We start from the raw sequence: 16,559 nt of genomic DNA, 5'->3' as shown, positions 1-16,559 counted from the left end.
AAGTTCAGGACTCTGCCCGGAGGTTTTCTCTCCACCATGCGATGGTCCCGGCACCCGCACGGTCAATCCATGGAATGCTGCAATATTCGTCTCTCTTTAAACAACAAGTTTTATTTAAAAAAAAATGTGCTACCTGCGCCAGAGCGGGCGAGAGACGCAGCGAGGCGCCGCACTCGGCGCACAGCGGCGGCACGGCGGGCGAGCGGGAGCGCCAGTACTGCAGCTCTGTCTTACACTTGTTCAACTCCTGAAATGGTGGACATTAACAAAATATTAAATATGGGCTGGGAGGGGGGTAGCAGTGACCCGCGCGCACGACTTCATACCCGCTCAGTCCTTCCCCCGAGGGAGTGCCATCTACGAACTTTCCAAGCAAGCTTTAGTTTTAGAACCATTTGCAGTCAAAACAAAGTGGCCATTACCATAAATTAAAATTCAAGTGCAATTATTAAATTTTTTTTTTTAAATAATAAATATACTTAAACAATACACATCACTATCTAGCCCCAAAGTAAGCATACAGAGTAGCTTGTGTTATGGGTGCTAAGATAGTTGATATCATAATATTAATATACAATTATATACTACATATAAATACTTATATTATTTTATAATGTATAAATACACACAGACACTGGAAAACACCCATGCTCATCACACAAATATTTTCCAGTAGTGGGAATCGAACCCACGGCTGCTGGATGCAGAAAGCAGGGTCACTACCCACTGCGCCACACGGCCGTCTATTCGTCTATTGTTTCTAAACTCTAGAAAGTTCTAATAAATTTAATATTGTGCAATTTTTAGAAGTAGTTTAATATTAAACTTGGAGCAATATAAATCACATGATATACACGCAGCAAATGGAAGGATGTGGTCTAGGCAGAGACCCCTAAGGGAATGAGCTAGGCAGGAACTATGGATTTTTACAGTATAAACATTAGCCTTTATTCTGCTCAAAGATCGGCCCAATTTGTGTGTACAAAATTCCACCAAAATAGGTTTAGCAGTTTAGCCTTGAAAAGGCAACATACAGATTTACTTTATTGTGTATTCCTGACATCAGAAACACGAGATAACACATTTAAATTGTGTGAAACATTATTTTACCTGCAATAATGTCTGAAATTTTCTACTAGTTTCCTCATTCTTCTTATCGTAGTCATCTAACCGGTTGGCGTACTCCATCGTTTGCTTCTGCTGTTCTGCGATCTGCTTCTGCTGCTCCGCTATTTGCTTCTGCTGCAGCGCCGTCTTGCGCTTACAGCTCCTGAGGTCACTTCGCAGCGCCGACAATTGGTCATTATACCTGGAATTATATGATTTTGATTACTAATCATTAATTCAGTCTCTTTCGATTGAATTTTGTTTTAGGCTTTTGGCAAATGCATTGCGAGGTTTGGGCGTGCACAGAAATATCAGTCTTGCCTTAGTTTACAAGCACTTTCGAAACGTCAGGTAATAATATTATTAGAAAGTGGTTGATAAACGTATCCAAAATACGAAACCATACAAAAACAACGGAAGTAGCTATCGCGATCAAAAAACTTAAATGGAAGTGGGCAGGCCACACAATCAGAGGCAAAGAAAAATGGAGCAAAACGGTCATGCAATGGTATAAAGGTCATATGCAAAGGAGAAGAGGAAGACCAAAACAGAGATGGGAGGACGAAATAAGACAGGTGGCAGGGGGCAATTGGGCAAAATCTGCAAGGGATCTGGAGTGGTGGAAAAGTTTGGAGGAGGCCTTTGTCCTAGGGGACAAACAGAATGTATATACGAACTCTGCATAAAGGCTTTTATTATTATTATAAGTACACTATCAGTGTCAGGTAGACTGACAACATTAAGCGAGTCACAGGGATTCGTTGGATGCAGGCGGCTCAGGATTGTGATATTTGTAAGTCCCTATAAATGGCCTATGTCCTGCAGTGTCCATCGTCTGATAGATGATGATGAAGTATACAATTGCAAAGTGCAATTCAATACCAAGCTTTTTTATCGTCTAAGTACTCGTAATCTTTAACACTATATAATGCGATTTTTCTTGCAGCTTAATTGCAGAGAATTAAGAAATTCTCTGGTGTGGCGTGATCGCCGTGATAGCCTAGTAGATATGACCTCTGCCTCAGATTCCGGAGGGTGTGGGTTCGAATCCGGTCCTGGGCATGCACCTCCAACTTTTCAGTTGTGTGCATTTTAAGAAATTAAATATCACGTGTCTCAAACGGTGAAGGAAATCATCGTGAGGAAACGACTAAATGTAATGTAAATGTAAATTCAATCAACCTGAAAATTTGGGAGTGTGGGGTTCACTGAATTAAAAAAAAACTGAATAAATGTAAAATATAAATATAAATAATGAAAATCGCGACTAACTTCTTCATGCCCTGTTTGATGCGGTGTATCCGCTTGCGCAGCACCATGTTGGACTGCGGCGGCGGCGGCGAGGGCGGCAGGCTCTCCTCCATGTACAGGTTGACGGAGGGGCGCCGCCCCGACTCCGTAGCCGTCGCCGGCGACGCCTCGAACCCGCTGGGCGGCGGCGAGTCCAGGCACATGTACGACTTGCTGCTCTCGCCGGCTGAGAAACCATCGTAAATCCTCTCAGACCAATTATAGAAGGACCTGTAGCCTCACAGTCACGAACAAAATTGTCTGTCATTTTCTGAGGAAAACGAGCTTGGATTTTGTATATATCTTATACTAAACTATAAGTTTTTGCCCGTTTTTTATACAATTCAATTACACAAAAAGGTATTTTTACGGAGCTCTTTAACCGACGAACACGATTACAACTATTTAACATCGATTTTATAGAGACAGTTTTTATAATCGCATTAGATCGTTGGTCATATACATTGACAGAAAAGTAACGTCTAGCGCGGCAGGTCCTATACAATAATTGGTCTGAGTAAATCCTCTAATACAGGGTTTTTTTAAGTGAGGTACGCGAACCCCGAGGGGTTCGCCTTTCGCAGGGAGTTCGCGACAAGATTTACGTAATTTAACCTTGATAATAAGTCAGAATAAATTAAGGTTAAAAATGTTCAAAATTACTCCTAACATTTTCCATTTGTGACAAGAAACAAGCACACCCATCACAATAATATTACAAAGACATTTCTTTTGGTAATTTATGTGTTAACTTTTATTCAAATAAAAACCCTGTTTTCTTCAACAGCCTAGCCTAGTTAGTGAGGGGTTCGCTGTCCATTTTTACAGGGGTTCGTGGAACCGAAAGTTTGAGAAACCCTACTCTCGGTACCTCCACCAAGTATGACCCCTATATTGGTGGGTACGTTTAAGGCAACCAAAAAAAACTAACTTCAGAAATACTCAACCAGAACGTCAGGTTATTTAATATAAGGTAGGTGAATTGATAGCTAAAATGTGTGTAAATGTTAATAGTTCAGAACCTCATTGTTTGTGTTCATACTGGTTTACTATGAAGCATAACACACAAAAGTTAACTAACTGTAAAAAGAACTTGTTTACCATGCCCATTAAATTTTCTTTGTATAGTTGGATGCAATCTTTATGAAGTTTCGGAACATCGTGCATTAAGCAGCGCAATACAAGATTTTAGGTATCACCGGTTAAGTAGGGGCGCGGAGCAGGGCATCATCGGACAGAGAAAATTCGGAGACGTCATAAAGAATGCTTCCGACTATAAATGGTTTAAACTTTTTTTGTATTGGTATACTTTGTATTATACATACATATGTGTATTTATGGGTATGCATAATTTTAAAATAATGCTAAAATTAAATTAGTACTCACGTGAAAAAGCTGTGGTGATATCAAAGAAGTCTGTACTAAAATATGTAATTTCTGGTAAGAAAGGCTCAATGTGCTCCTTAAAGTATTCCATTGCCATTGTAGTCAAATCAAACAGCTCATCGGTAACCTTGTAAGGCCTTGCCAGTTTTGTTGTAGTTTTTAAATATGATAATACACTGTACACCTCATCAAGGATCTAAAATAAAGGTGTATAACTGTATAGGTATAATTTAGTTAACTGTAAATAATTTTTTTTAAAGTAATATTTTGTTTTTAAAAAATTGAGATTTTTTAACCCAGGTATGGGGTATACCTGGGTTCCCTAGGTTTGCGTTGTATGGGCTCGTAACTTCTATTAAAGTATATGGAGATGATAATATCATGTATAAATAAGTGTCTAGTTAAATAATTGGCGTAGTAAAAGTATGTTTCTTAAAGAAAATTACATTTTTATATCACTCTAATCTTGCTAGGGCAAATTGTTTGTTGGTGTATCAAAGAGAAGTAACATTTGAAGCTGTATTATTTTCTTCTGTTACCAACATGTTTAACAAACAAGAACAAAGTAATCAATTGTAAGTCTTTAAAAATTATCACACTGTCCCCATTGTGGTCAAATTTTTAGATGAATTTAATGTTGTAAAACATTGTAGCAAACTTTGTTTGATAAGTAATGATTTAATTATTAAAGTAGAATTATCAAAATTTTTTAGATATAAAGTAAACTGTGCAATGGTTAGGGTAAGTCTGGGCCATTTCCATTTTATAATATCAATCAATGGCGGAATCTTTCAAATATGAAATAACAATACATTTAAAATATGCAAACATTGTAATCTAAGAATAAGTTTTGATTAAGCTATGAAAGTAACATAACATAACTTTTGATTATGCTATGAAATACAAAAATAAAATAAAAATATATATAATTATAACTATATAACTGTTATAACTGTTATCAAGACAGTAATTTTCTGATATAGTGGAAACGAAATCTTTTATAAGTAGAGTTTAAACTATCATATTGTTCTATTTTTTCCATTTTAGTTTAAACAATTTTCTATGAACCTAACACCTTTCAGATATTTTGAAACCAACAGGGTCACATTGCCTGCTGCTGCTTTCAGAAATTGGCTGGAAACTAGTACCTTAAGCTAGAAACTAAAGAAAATATATGTATATGACCTTACCTCTCCTGGGAAAAAGCAGCAATGTTTCCTTTCTATATGTTTACCAAAGGTCATTTGTAGTAAACTTAATCTCATATGCAATGTTTCAATGATGTCAGACTCGCAGGCAAGAGGATGACTCCTCCGGGCAGACTCCCTTCGGGGCATCTTTGCCTTAATAGCCTGGAATCTATGCAGCATTTGATTTTGCAATCTTTGAAAAGTGGAATTTAAAATTCCACTACACACAGTATTGAAATGCCGATTCACCTAAAATGTGAGCAAAATTAAAACAGCATGTTTATTTGAATAGGTGGCAATTTCTAGGTTATTTGAATTGAGTATTAAATAAAATATTTACCGTCCTGAGGTGTGAGACACTTTTGAATCCTACATAACGAAATATCTTTTCTAAAACTTCGACTGGTAAATCGAGCAAGTTAGTCGTGAACGCCTTGGGGGCCGGGAGCAGAGCTCTTGAAGTGCTCGCGTGGGGAGACGACCCCCCCGGGAGCAAGGCGCTGGAGTGGCGTGTGACACGCGCCACGGCCACGGGCTCCGCTTGAGAGGGCCCCGCTCCGTCGCTACTCCCGCTGCCGCCCCCGACACTACTCATCTGCCTAGTCGACACCATCTTACTCCGATACTGCTGTTTGAATTAGTAATTCTGAAATAAACTTTCTCTTAGAGCGGCTAGCTACATTTAATTGACAAAATTTGAATGTATCAGACGTCTACATAAGAATACCGTTGCTAAATATAATAATAGAAGAACTCATTGTCACTAATTCTTAAAATAGTTTTCGATTTATACATTTTACATTGAATTTTAAATTAATCGGAAAGAGAACCGAACAATTCTAAAATGGTGGCCATTGCTAGTTCGAGTTGCTCTTGCTGTTGAGTATTCACTCAATTCAAGTGGTTATCAGATATTTTATGCATCATTATAAACTCAAATATTTTAAATAATACACTCACTCAAGAGTTCATGCACATGATTTCTTTATTTTAATAGAAATAATTTATAAATTTAACAGTTTTATAAGACGCAATAGTTTATTTTAATACTATTGTACTCTTTGCTGCGATATGCTTTCACGAGAAATCTTTTTTTTGTTTGTTGGAAAACGAATGATTCTTTGGATCGGAATGGAATGGTGATCGAGTTCAAGAAAAACATTTCATTCATTCATAACCAAGTACCATTCATTCATATAACTTTTTATCAGGTTTTATGGCTCTGGGTTCTAGGTGTTTTGTGCCTATTCGCATAAAACAACCATAGAGTAATAGTTGTACTCTATTGTTTTGCCTGACTGTAATGTACAGACTACTTTAGGCCTATTTCGGACTACTTTAGTATTTTAGTCGAGTACGAACAATTTTTTCAATACGGCCTCGTTTAAGACATACAATGGCTACGTTCCTTGTTCTGATCATTATGATTAAGGGTATCGAACAACTAAGTTGCCAACACTTACAACTTAGTTGCGCAACTTTTTAATTGGTATGGGTAGTGGCACCAAAAGTTGAACGGACCCCAAAGATAAACGTTTGTGCTAAAATCCCGAAAATAAAATAAACTACGTACAAAGATAACTACGGCAGGGAGGTAGTCCATATTTAGTAGGCATCTGCTAATAATGGATTTTGCGATAGGGCCGGATTAGTCTAGAGGCTCGGCCGTATTTTTGAAATAAATACCTACAGCCGCGCAGTACGTAAACATGTGATAGAGCTGACCGCCTCCAACATTTTAATTACATTTGCCAACTTTGTGTTTCTATTTAGTTTTGTGATTGTAAATATACTTTTTTAGGTAAGCAAATAAAATACTTCGTAAATTGTAGTAAAATAGGAAGTGATCAATAAAATGCGTGTTGTTTTTTGATTGGTAGATTTAAATAAGGCTGATACTAATCAATGACCGACCGAGTTATTTTATTTTCTCGTAATCGTAGTGAAAAGAATTGTGTAACACGCGGGGCTAAACCCATTATTAAGTCAAACTACTGCTTGTGTATATTTTTACTGTGACATTGCTTAGACTATCCACTTAGATTAAATACATAGAAAATTCGATTACTGATCGATGTTTAGCTGTTTCGTCAAAGGAATCGATTCTTTTTATAAACTGTTTTTATTGATCAAATGAAACTTTACGCCATCTTTTACTAAACTACAAGTTTTTGGCTTTTTTTTATGCCATTTAACTACACAAACCGGCATTTTTAGGGAGCTCTTTACACGACGAAAACGATTACAACAATGAAACATCGATTCTATAGCAACAGTTTTTATAAACGCGTTAGATCATAGATTTTTAAATTCTATCCTTTATCTCGGGTATTAATAAACGAAATATTTTTTTCACGAGAATTTTTTGTTTTCAACGGAGAACACAGGAAGCTAACAGTTAACATTATTCAATAATTATATTTTAGAAAAAAAACATAATTATTAATTTAGAATATTCAGTATATTTTTGATTTATACCTAAAACTATTTTAAGAAAACATTTCTGTAACGGGTTTTCTAGCGGCTAATTTATATTAATTGCTCTCAGATCAAATTTAAAAAGACCTGACTTGCTAGACTTGGAGTAATATTTTATTCTTTGCGCTAGACAGTGCCCTTCAAAACATCGATCAAGTAATCGATGTGAGTTTTAGTCTGTGTGTTGCGAATCAAATAACTTTGTAGATGTGCTGTGTGTAGTGTAAGGGCAGAATATATTTATTGATGTTAAATATTTTCGCAGAGTGACTTTACATCGTACCCCTCAAAAAAAGATAGACGTACGTACGACGTCTACGTAACGTAAAGGGTGCACTGCGATGCATTTCCATAGCTATTTCTTCTATGCATATGGGAATATAAATGGCTTGACCGTAGGATCCATGTAGGATCGCTCAGTGGAACGTAGTGTTAGACTGACCCATAGATAATACGCTTTTATATAGACTGACCGTCTGACAACTGGCACGATAACGCCAATTTCTCCGTCAACGTCCGTAAATGATCCGTCAGTGTCAGTGTCAATGTCAAGTTTCATATTTAAATGTCATGGAGGAAATGTTTACAAAAGAGTAGTTTCACTTTTAATTTTAACCTTTAGTTTTATTGTATTTTAAATAAAGTTTTAACGTTTAAGTTTTATTTTATAGTTTTTACTATGTATTCCCAATGTGGAAGTAGTGGATCTATTCAAAATATTCATCAAACACCGTCTTCATCCAACCACAATTCGGGTTAGTTTGAATATGTTTAATTTTTTAATGTAGGTACCTACGTATTAGGTATTTTGTAAGTCTATCCTATCTCAGTTCAGTAGGCAGTAAAAATAGTACACTTAATATATATTTTAGAAGATTCATTCGATGTAATAAATATATTTTAGAAGATGAAGATGACAGCGGCGATAACAAAGCGTCAGCAATCAGCTTCAAAGAACGAAGGAGAGAGGCGCATACTCAGGTATCTGACACATTTAATCTAACTCAACTTGCTAATATAACCTGAAAGCGATTTTATAAAATTACTTGTACATTTATGTATAGCAGCATTTACATCAATCACTTTATTTATTTACTTTGCTGATTAGGAATCTCTCTAAAGTGTTCATACAAACATATCTATATGTATAAAGAATCTTGATATAGCTGTACTTACTCAAATATAATAGTAGTAGCAATACACAAGTAGTTATATCCCATATTGCTTATTTACAATAGTAGATAATTTATTTACAGTAACTAATAGTAGTGGTTGCAGATGATGATGATAATTTTCAAAAAAGACTTGGGTTGATTGGGTCGTGGATAACCACAGGAAGTCAAAGTCACAATTCATTTATTTCAATAAGGCTTAGTTTACAAGTATTTTTGAAAGGTCAAGATTATGACATAATTTAATTTAATTTAATGGTGGTAATAATAGTCGAAAACTTAAAACTAAAGTTACGAGGGTTCCAAACGGAAGAAATGGTGCAGCCCTATTCTTATGCTTAGGAGTTGTAATTTAGCATTAGTATAAAAAATAAGAATGTCAACAAAAATAAAACCTTGAAAAATCATTTTTTGAGTAAATGTAAAGCGGGGATGACTTTTTTTTACTTGTTTGACTCATAGTGTAGGTAGGATTTGATGTGAGAGGTCTACCAATAATATTTTTCGATTTAGGGATCCGCTTGCGATATATTAAAAAAATAAATAATTAACAAGATTTTATTTTATGACTTTGTAGATATTTTTAATGTACTCATACTGAATTACTGAATTTACAATAGTATACAGTTATTTAGATTGAAATCACTTGACTCAAACTGTTCAACTATCACTGTACTGTAATTCTATGTATTTATGTTTACCGAGCACTGGGCTGATGGCACTGTCTCACCACTCTACTTGGCGGGTATAAGAATTGAGTAATGAAATTGTTGAATACTTTTAGACAAGGATATTTTAAGCTATACAATTAAGCAGTTCTGTAGCCTGAAATTAACTCTCAAAGGAGAAGGCCCGTTCTCCATACATTGTTTGCCCACACAAACATATAACTTTGGGTTGATTTCAATGTCAAGGTTGATAATAAATTGTTGTGTGGCCCTAGATAGTGGGGTTATTGCATAGCATCATAACATCTCACATATTAAGTACGTAGAAGCTAAAATTAAAATTATTTTTCCCCCTTTATTTTCTAGATTTCTGTTTTTATCTTTCAATATAACAATTGTAAGGTAATTTTATTACATTTATACTTACATATAATCAGGTCTCTTGGTATTTTTCATTTTGCCTGGGGCGATTTTGGAACATCTCCTTTGACACTGGGTATTTACAAAGGAGTTACTAGCCCATACTAGGGTGGAGGTTGATAATATTATAGGAAGAAAGAGTCAAGAGCTTGCTTTACAACAATTGAAGCACTATACCTCTAAGGCTATTAATATTGCAATGCAAGTTGACTGAATGGCCATTGGTTGCTTTGCATTTGACTATTTTTATTTGAATCTCTAGGAGAGCAACTAACTCCCCCCTTACCTCCTCTTGGCAACACCCTTGTCTATTTAATGGTGGTTCTGAGCTATTCAGTGTCCTAAAACTACTTTCTGTATTATTTCTTTTTAACTTACCTTGAGCTACACTACTCTTTATCCACAGGCTGAGCAAAAACGAAGAGACGCTATAAAGAAGGGTTATGACTCATTGCAAGAACTTGTGCCCACTTGTCAGCAAACTGATGCATCAGGATACAAGCCTAGCAAGGCAGCTGTGAGTATCTGCTAACAGTAACAGTTCTACTATAATCAGACTAATATTATAAAGGCGAAAGTTGATGTGTAAGTGTGTATGTTTGTTCCTCCTTTGTGCTGCTGCTACTGATGCGATTTGGCTGAAATTTGGAATAGAAATAGATTTTATTTACTCTGGAGCTACTTCTCATCCCGGAAAAATATATGGTTCACGCGGGATTTGTGAATAACTGAATTCCACGCGGCCGAAGTCGCGGGCGTCCGCTAGTCAATAATAAGGTGAAGAATGACACACCAAAACAGCTTGATGCAAACTAAGACTCCATATCAAGCTTAGGTTAATTTGTGTATGGAGTATCCCATTTCTGGGACGAATCAGACATACCATCTCACTGCTTTAGATTCAATGGATCACTGAGCCAGAAAGCTTATAAGTATTATATAACACAAAATTGCTAATATTGGAGCATCGCCGAAATGTTGTCAGTCTGTCTGTTTTCAACAAGACTTGTTTCAGAGAGTTGTAGTTCCTCCTTCACCATATTATCAAAAATCTGCCAGACATCTTAGTTATCTGCATCCATACATAGTTTATCTCACTTTGACTTATATTCATATAAAGTGTTTTTTAGTATTTTTTACAACTTGAAGTTATAGAATGCCCGATAATCATTTTGAATCGCCTCAAAAAAATTTTGGCCACTGCCTTATGAACTGTGCTAACAAAATACAAATAGTCAAACTTGATGGTCCAAAAGTGCTTGTAAAGTAAGGCTACCTGAAATAAGTAAATGAAAAAAAATTGATTTTGTTTTTTGGAGCATATTATGTATGTGATATATTGAATGTTACAGGTACTTCAAAAGTCAATAGACTACATCCAGTACCTATTGCAACAACGCAGACGACAAGAGGACGAGCGCAACGCACTGCGCAAAGACGTCGTCGCTCTACGCATAATGCAGGCCAATTACGAGCAAATTGTGAAGGCGCAACATTCAGTGCCAGGCCACAGTGAACAGAGGCTTACTGATCAAGACAAGTTTCTAGTGGTAAGAAGTTTTATTTTAAATGTAACCAACTGGCAGACGCCCGAGACTTTGTCTGTGTAAAATTCAGTTTAACTAGTCCCGCAGAACCAAAAAAAATATGCACTATATTGTTTGTATTTATTTTAGGGGATAAAATGTCTATATGGAGGTAGGTAGGGGTAGGTAGGTAGTAGGGTATTTTTATGTGTAGGGTATATACAGAGTGTCCCTTAAATAGTACGAAATATCGTCCCTGCGTCCTTGATGTTAGCTATCACTTTGTAGAGAATACTCTACAAAGTGATAGCTAACATCAAGGACTACTAAATTAAGGAAACATACGCTTGCCGAAGTTTACAAGTTATATTGATTTTTCTACAAAATACAAAAATCCCAACAGTGCAATTTAGATGTACCATGGTGTTGTGAAAAAATACTAACCGTTGATTTTATACTTGTTGATTATTTTTGAATAGTTGTTTTACCTAATGAAACAATTTTTTTTACTACAATTAAGATTTTTCCAGTCAACCAGCCTAATTACTTTGTATGTACTTTTAATGGTCACATTGAAAAAAATGTACTACCCCAGACTCCCCACAGTTTCTCCCGCAAATTCCCGTTCCCGTGGGAATACGGAGCTTAAATATAGCCTATGTTCATCAGGGATCGTCAGATAATTTCAGAGTATATTAAATTCGCACAAACAATCATTCCTCTTTAAAGATTTTATCCTACTAATATTATAAACGCGATAGCATGTATGATTGTTTGTATGTATGTTTGTTTGTTTGGATGGTTGTTACTCTTTAACGCCGCAACTACTGAACTAATTTGGCTGAAATTTGGAATAGAAATAGATTTTACTCTGGATTAACACATAGGCTACTTTTCATTGCATGAAAACTATGGTTTCCAGAGGGATTAGTGAAAAACCAAATTCCACGCGGACGAAGTCGCGGGCGTCCGCTAATTTATAAATATTTTTCAATATTTTCTCATCAGTTCCAGGGTGTAATGGACAAGCTTTTCGACTCATTCGAATCAGTTCCAACAAACAACTTTGCAGAGTTCTCTGCAGGCGTTTTCAACTGGCTCGAGGAATACTGCAAACCCCAGTCACTACGGACATTAGTCCACGGCGTGCTGAGGGAACAAAGCTACACACCCTAGTTGCAATTTAAATTAATATTGAATAGAAGCAGGTGTTCCATTGTGGGTGTATTGCGTACAATGAATAATAAATTTATTTTGCTACACTCCGCGAACAACCAATGAATATGGGAATACCACTTAGTTCCCACAAAAATTAATAATCCCCTCTATACACGTTTCTCTCCATCATAATCATCATTACCCTTATTCGGCTCACTGCTGAGCTCGAGTCTCCTCTCAGAATGAGAGGGGTTATGCCAATAGTTCACCACGCTGCCACAATGCGGATTGGCAGACTTCACATACACACTCTCAGAAAATTCTCTGGTAGGCAGGTTTCCTCACTATGTTTTTCCTTCACCGTTTGAGACACGTGAAATTAAATTTCTTAAAATGCACAAGACTGAAAAGTTGGACGTGCATGCCCCGGACTGGACGGAATCAGAGGTCATATCCACTGGGCTATCAAGGCTCCTTTCTCTCCAAATCGGAGCATTGTAAGGGGATGTTGACTAGATAATATTGCAAAAGACAATATCGCAAGAATGAATTTTTAAATTTTAGTGCACCACAATAATAAAAGAATAAAAAAACAGTATAAAAGGCAACCTTATCGCTTAGTCGCTATCTCTTGCAGGCATCCTTGACAACAGGAAAACATGACGTCAACGTAATGTCGATATCCTGTATATTTTTTCTATTTTATATTGTCAATATTCTTTCATAGAATCTTAGTGGATCGCGCGTTAGTTGGTTGTTTGTTTTGTGCATAATAGCAAAATAAATTTATTTATTTCAACTTATTAAAATTAATTTCATAACATCACATATGAAAGCCTTGCTGTATTTTATAAGGTTCCATAGCCATCATAAGTGATCATTTTACAAGAATTTAATTTAAATCAAAAAGATTCTGGGAGGATTATTCACATGATTAAAAAACAATTTTTTTAATTGGTAGTTCATAGGATATTTTCTTTCTAATATATTAGTTTTTCTAATATATTATTATAATATTAGTCTAAGGATAAAGTTTCTACAGAACTTATTGTCTATGGAACCTTGACTTGATATTTGCCTTCACTTAATTTTGTTATTTCTTTGTGAATTTGTTGTTATGTTTATATCATTTACTTTGCCATCATATTATAAGAATAAAAAGAACAATGTTTCTGCGAATTTATATTCATGGAGATGTTTGTTATAATAAGTAGTTTATATATCTTAACTTAATGAATAGTGAAAGTACTAAATTCTATATTTTTGATAAATGTTAAGCAGCCCACACAGGTATAGTATGCGCGTTATCATCTGAGTCGTCCGGTCATAAAAGTCAAAAAAGATAGGAATGTGCAGCGCGCCTACCTGCGCACCCTAATTATCGATAAACGGCTACCTGCGCACGTGCTAATGATGAGTCAATAATGATTTGGACGATTCTGATTGGTCGGTTTCTAATGTAATTGCATTGCGTATTTTTTTTGCTATAAATGTGTTTACTGCAATTAAATAAATACATTCATGTGTTACTCGTTGCGCACTATGGATACTTTATTTTCTAACGTTGATCTGAAGAAATTACATGGCGATATTAGCCCTCAAGCTCGAACACTGATTCACAACGTATTCCTGTTTCTCAATGAATTGAAAAGTGATCCGAATAAAGTGGCTTCTCTAAATTTCAACAAACCACGTGAAATGGCCGCATTTGTTTGTGGTGTGAGCAGAGCGACAGTGGACCGAATCAAGACGGAAGTATCACAATCAGGCAGTACCTGTATACCAAGAACAAATTTTAAGAAACCACAAACCGTCACTAATATTGACGATTTAGACCATCTGGCAAATGAACGAGGTCATGAAGTAATAAGGCTCCCTCCATATCACTGTCAATATAACCCAATAGAATTAATTTGGGCACAAGTAAAGGGAGAAGTTGCGAAGAATAATAATACCTTCAAGATAGCAGATGTCGAAAATCACCTCCACCGAGCCATAGAAAATGTCACACGAGAAGACTGGGCCAAATGTGTTAGGCATGCCGAAGAACTTCAAAACAAAGATTTACAAAAAGCTCTAATTAGAGATCACGCGCCGCTTATAATAAATTTGGCAGAAGACGAAGATTCTGATGATGAAGACTCAGATGAAGATTAATTTTATTTAGTTAATAATTATATAATATGAAATATGTATTATATTAAATCAAATATTGTTAATTTTTTTAATTTTGTGAACAAGATACGATAATAAACTTTACTTATCGATAATATGTCTTTCATTGTTACACCCTTCACTAGACGGCTCCATAAGACCCATAAGTGCAAGCGAGATAGATATAGAGAAATGATTTATGGCCCTAAGACTCAGTTGTTAACGCGCGTACTATAGTTATTATGATAATATGTAAGGTTGGCCCACATAAAAATAATACTGTAATGTTGCAGGGGTATGACTTTAGGCAACCTTACGTAATGTTGCAAGGGTATGACTTTAGGCAACCTTACGTAATGTTGCAGGGGTATCACTTTAGACAACCTTACGTACTGTTGCAGGGGTATTACTATAGACAACTTTACGTAATGTTGCAGGAGTATGACTTTAGACAACCTTACGTAATGTTATAGGGGTTTGACTTTGGACAACCTTACGCAATGTTGCAGAGGTATGACTTTATACCTTACGTAATGTTGCAGGGGTATCACTTTAGACAACTTAACCCTACATTACATATTCTCAATAATATTGAGAATGTTATTAACTGTGTGTGGACACCCTTAAACAATATGGGATCACATAGATTTAGACAATAAATTACTATAAAGAAATAAAATCGACTTCATATCAATGTGCACAAAATAATCATGTAATATTTATAATGTGCACTATATCGTTTATATTTATTTAAATTTTGAAAGTATATAATTGTTGATAATATTTTTTACTAAATTGATATTTTTATATGGTTAGTAAAATTAATGATGTGCCTATCATTGTGCATTTTAGTAATAAGGTCAAATGTAATTATTATCCGTTATTTGTGTAATGACATTCGACATTTATTTGTTATATTAATATCACAGATCAGTGATATAGTACATAATATTATTAATATTTTGTTGTGTATATTACTTCTAACATTTGCCTTTGGTCAATATACTTGAATATTTTACAAACACATGCCTTTCTTAATCCGAACCCCACAGAAGCAGGTACAGTGAACTGAACCTATCTTTGTCATATTTTGGGAAATAGCTAGGTATACCCATAGATGCGTTATGGATAATAATTGCATACAGTAAAATAATAAACTGAATTAATTGGTAAAAATTAATTGGTACTTTAACACAAAAAATCACTTAAAAAGAGCATCAACTATGTAGAGGAAATATCAAAAATATACTTAGAGGTACATTTATCCGCCCTCTTTAATATGACGCGAGTATATTAAATTCGATCGATATATTGTAGGAGTACATTTTTAGGTAGGTACTACTAACAAAAAATACGATAGGTAGGTCCTTAGATAACATCGTACGGTATCCTCTTCAAGCGAGGTTTTCTTTAATGAGATTATTGATTTTCAGGTTTTCACTTTTCATTGTAGTAATAAGGTCCAGAATCGCAGCAAAAATAATAATTAGGTATGATGTCGAGAAATTCGTAATTGTAGCTCGGAGTGGACAACGACCAAGTTAAGAGTCTTATAGTCTTTAGTTAGAAATCTTTCTGATTTTAAAAAAGAAAGTAGGTACATTAGGTTTGAGTATAAGTAGGTACCTATTTCAATGTAATAGACTTAACGGTTTTAATAAGACCTTGATTACGTTCACGCTTTCACAGACAGACAGACAATTTTTTCTTTTTTTTTATTCTATGACAAGTTAACCCTTGACTGCAATCCCTGATGATAAGTGATTATGCAATCTAAAATGGAAGCGGGCTTACTTGCAAGAGGTATAAGATTATTCTACCTACACCTCTAACAATTTTTACGCGGCATTGTACCATAATGCTATAGCTTGGCAAATTCGTTCGTAACACGCCCGATGGTCCGAGCGGGCCTGGAGGGGGGTAGCGATGTCTAGCGCGCACGGTGTCATACCCGCGCAGTCCTGCCCCGCACCTTCGACTTCACATCCGTGCAGTCCTCCCCCCCTGTCG

General features: G+C 35.6%; 2 protein-coding genes across 3 annotated transcripts in view; one reads left to right on the top strand and one right to left on the bottom strand.

The window, feature by feature from the left end:
* Positions 1 to 6,087, bottom strand: part of LOC112042880 (F-box only protein 28) — an 18,221-nt gene extending 12,134 nt beyond the window's left edge. The window contains exons 1-7 of one of the 2 annotated variants that reach the window (XM_052884550.1): positions 5,934 to 6,087; positions 5,314 to 5,619; positions 4,974 to 5,222; positions 3,784 to 3,979; positions 2,380 to 2,584; positions 1,111 to 1,309; positions 134 to 247 (exon numbers count right to left, since the gene is read on the bottom strand). In XM_052884550.1, coding sequence (XP_052740510.1) covers positions 134 to 247; positions 1,111 to 1,309; positions 2,380 to 2,584; positions 3,784 to 3,979; positions 4,974 to 5,222; positions 5,314 to 5,586 — 1,236 coding nt within the window. In that variant the 5' untranslated portion in view covers positions 5,587 to 5,619; positions 5,934 to 6,087. Of the gene's footprint in view, positions 1 to 133; positions 248 to 1,110; positions 1,310 to 2,379; positions 2,585 to 3,783; positions 3,980 to 4,973; positions 5,223 to 5,313; positions 5,620 to 5,700; positions 5,855 to 5,933 lie in introns of those variants that run through there. The other variant, XM_052884551.1, reaches the window with a different exon arrangement.
* A 1,907-nt stretch (positions 6,088 to 7,994) lies between these two features.
* Positions 7,995 to 15,571, top strand: LOC112042875 (max-like protein X). The gene is made up of 5 exons (XM_024078061.2): positions 7,995 to 8,206; positions 8,356 to 8,432; positions 10,118 to 10,228; positions 11,064 to 11,261; positions 12,246 to 15,571. The coding sequence occupies exons 1-5, from the start codon at positions 8,131 to 8,133 to the stop codon at positions 12,411 to 12,413; spliced, it is 630 nt and encodes a 209-aa protein (XP_023933829.1). The 5' UTR covers positions 7,995 to 8,130; the 3' UTR covers positions 12,414 to 15,571.
* Positions 15,572 to 16,559: the final 988 nt, after the last annotated feature.

Source organism: Bicyclus anynana, chromosome 12, assembly GCF_947172395.1.
Source record: "Bicyclus anynana chromosome 12, ilBicAnyn1.1, whole genome shotgun sequence".
Classification (NCBI taxonomy): Eukaryota; Metazoa; Arthropoda; class Insecta; order Lepidoptera; family Nymphalidae; genus Bicyclus; species Bicyclus anynana.
This window is presented reverse-complemented; position numbering and strand designations above follow the sequence as displayed.

Coding starts and splice junctions, on each gene's coding strand:
- LOC112042875 (XM_024078061.2), top strand. CDS start 8,131: ATGTATTCCCAATGTGGAAGTAGTGGATCTATTCAAAATATTCATCAA. Junction 8,433..10,117: donor GGAGAGAGGCGCATACTCAG/GTATCTGACACA, acceptor CTTTATCCACAG/GCTGAGCAAAAACGAAGAGA. Junction 11,262..12,245: donor ATCAAGACAAGTTTCTAGTG/GTAAGAAGTTTT, acceptor TTTTCTCATCAG/TTCCAGGGTGTAATGGACAA.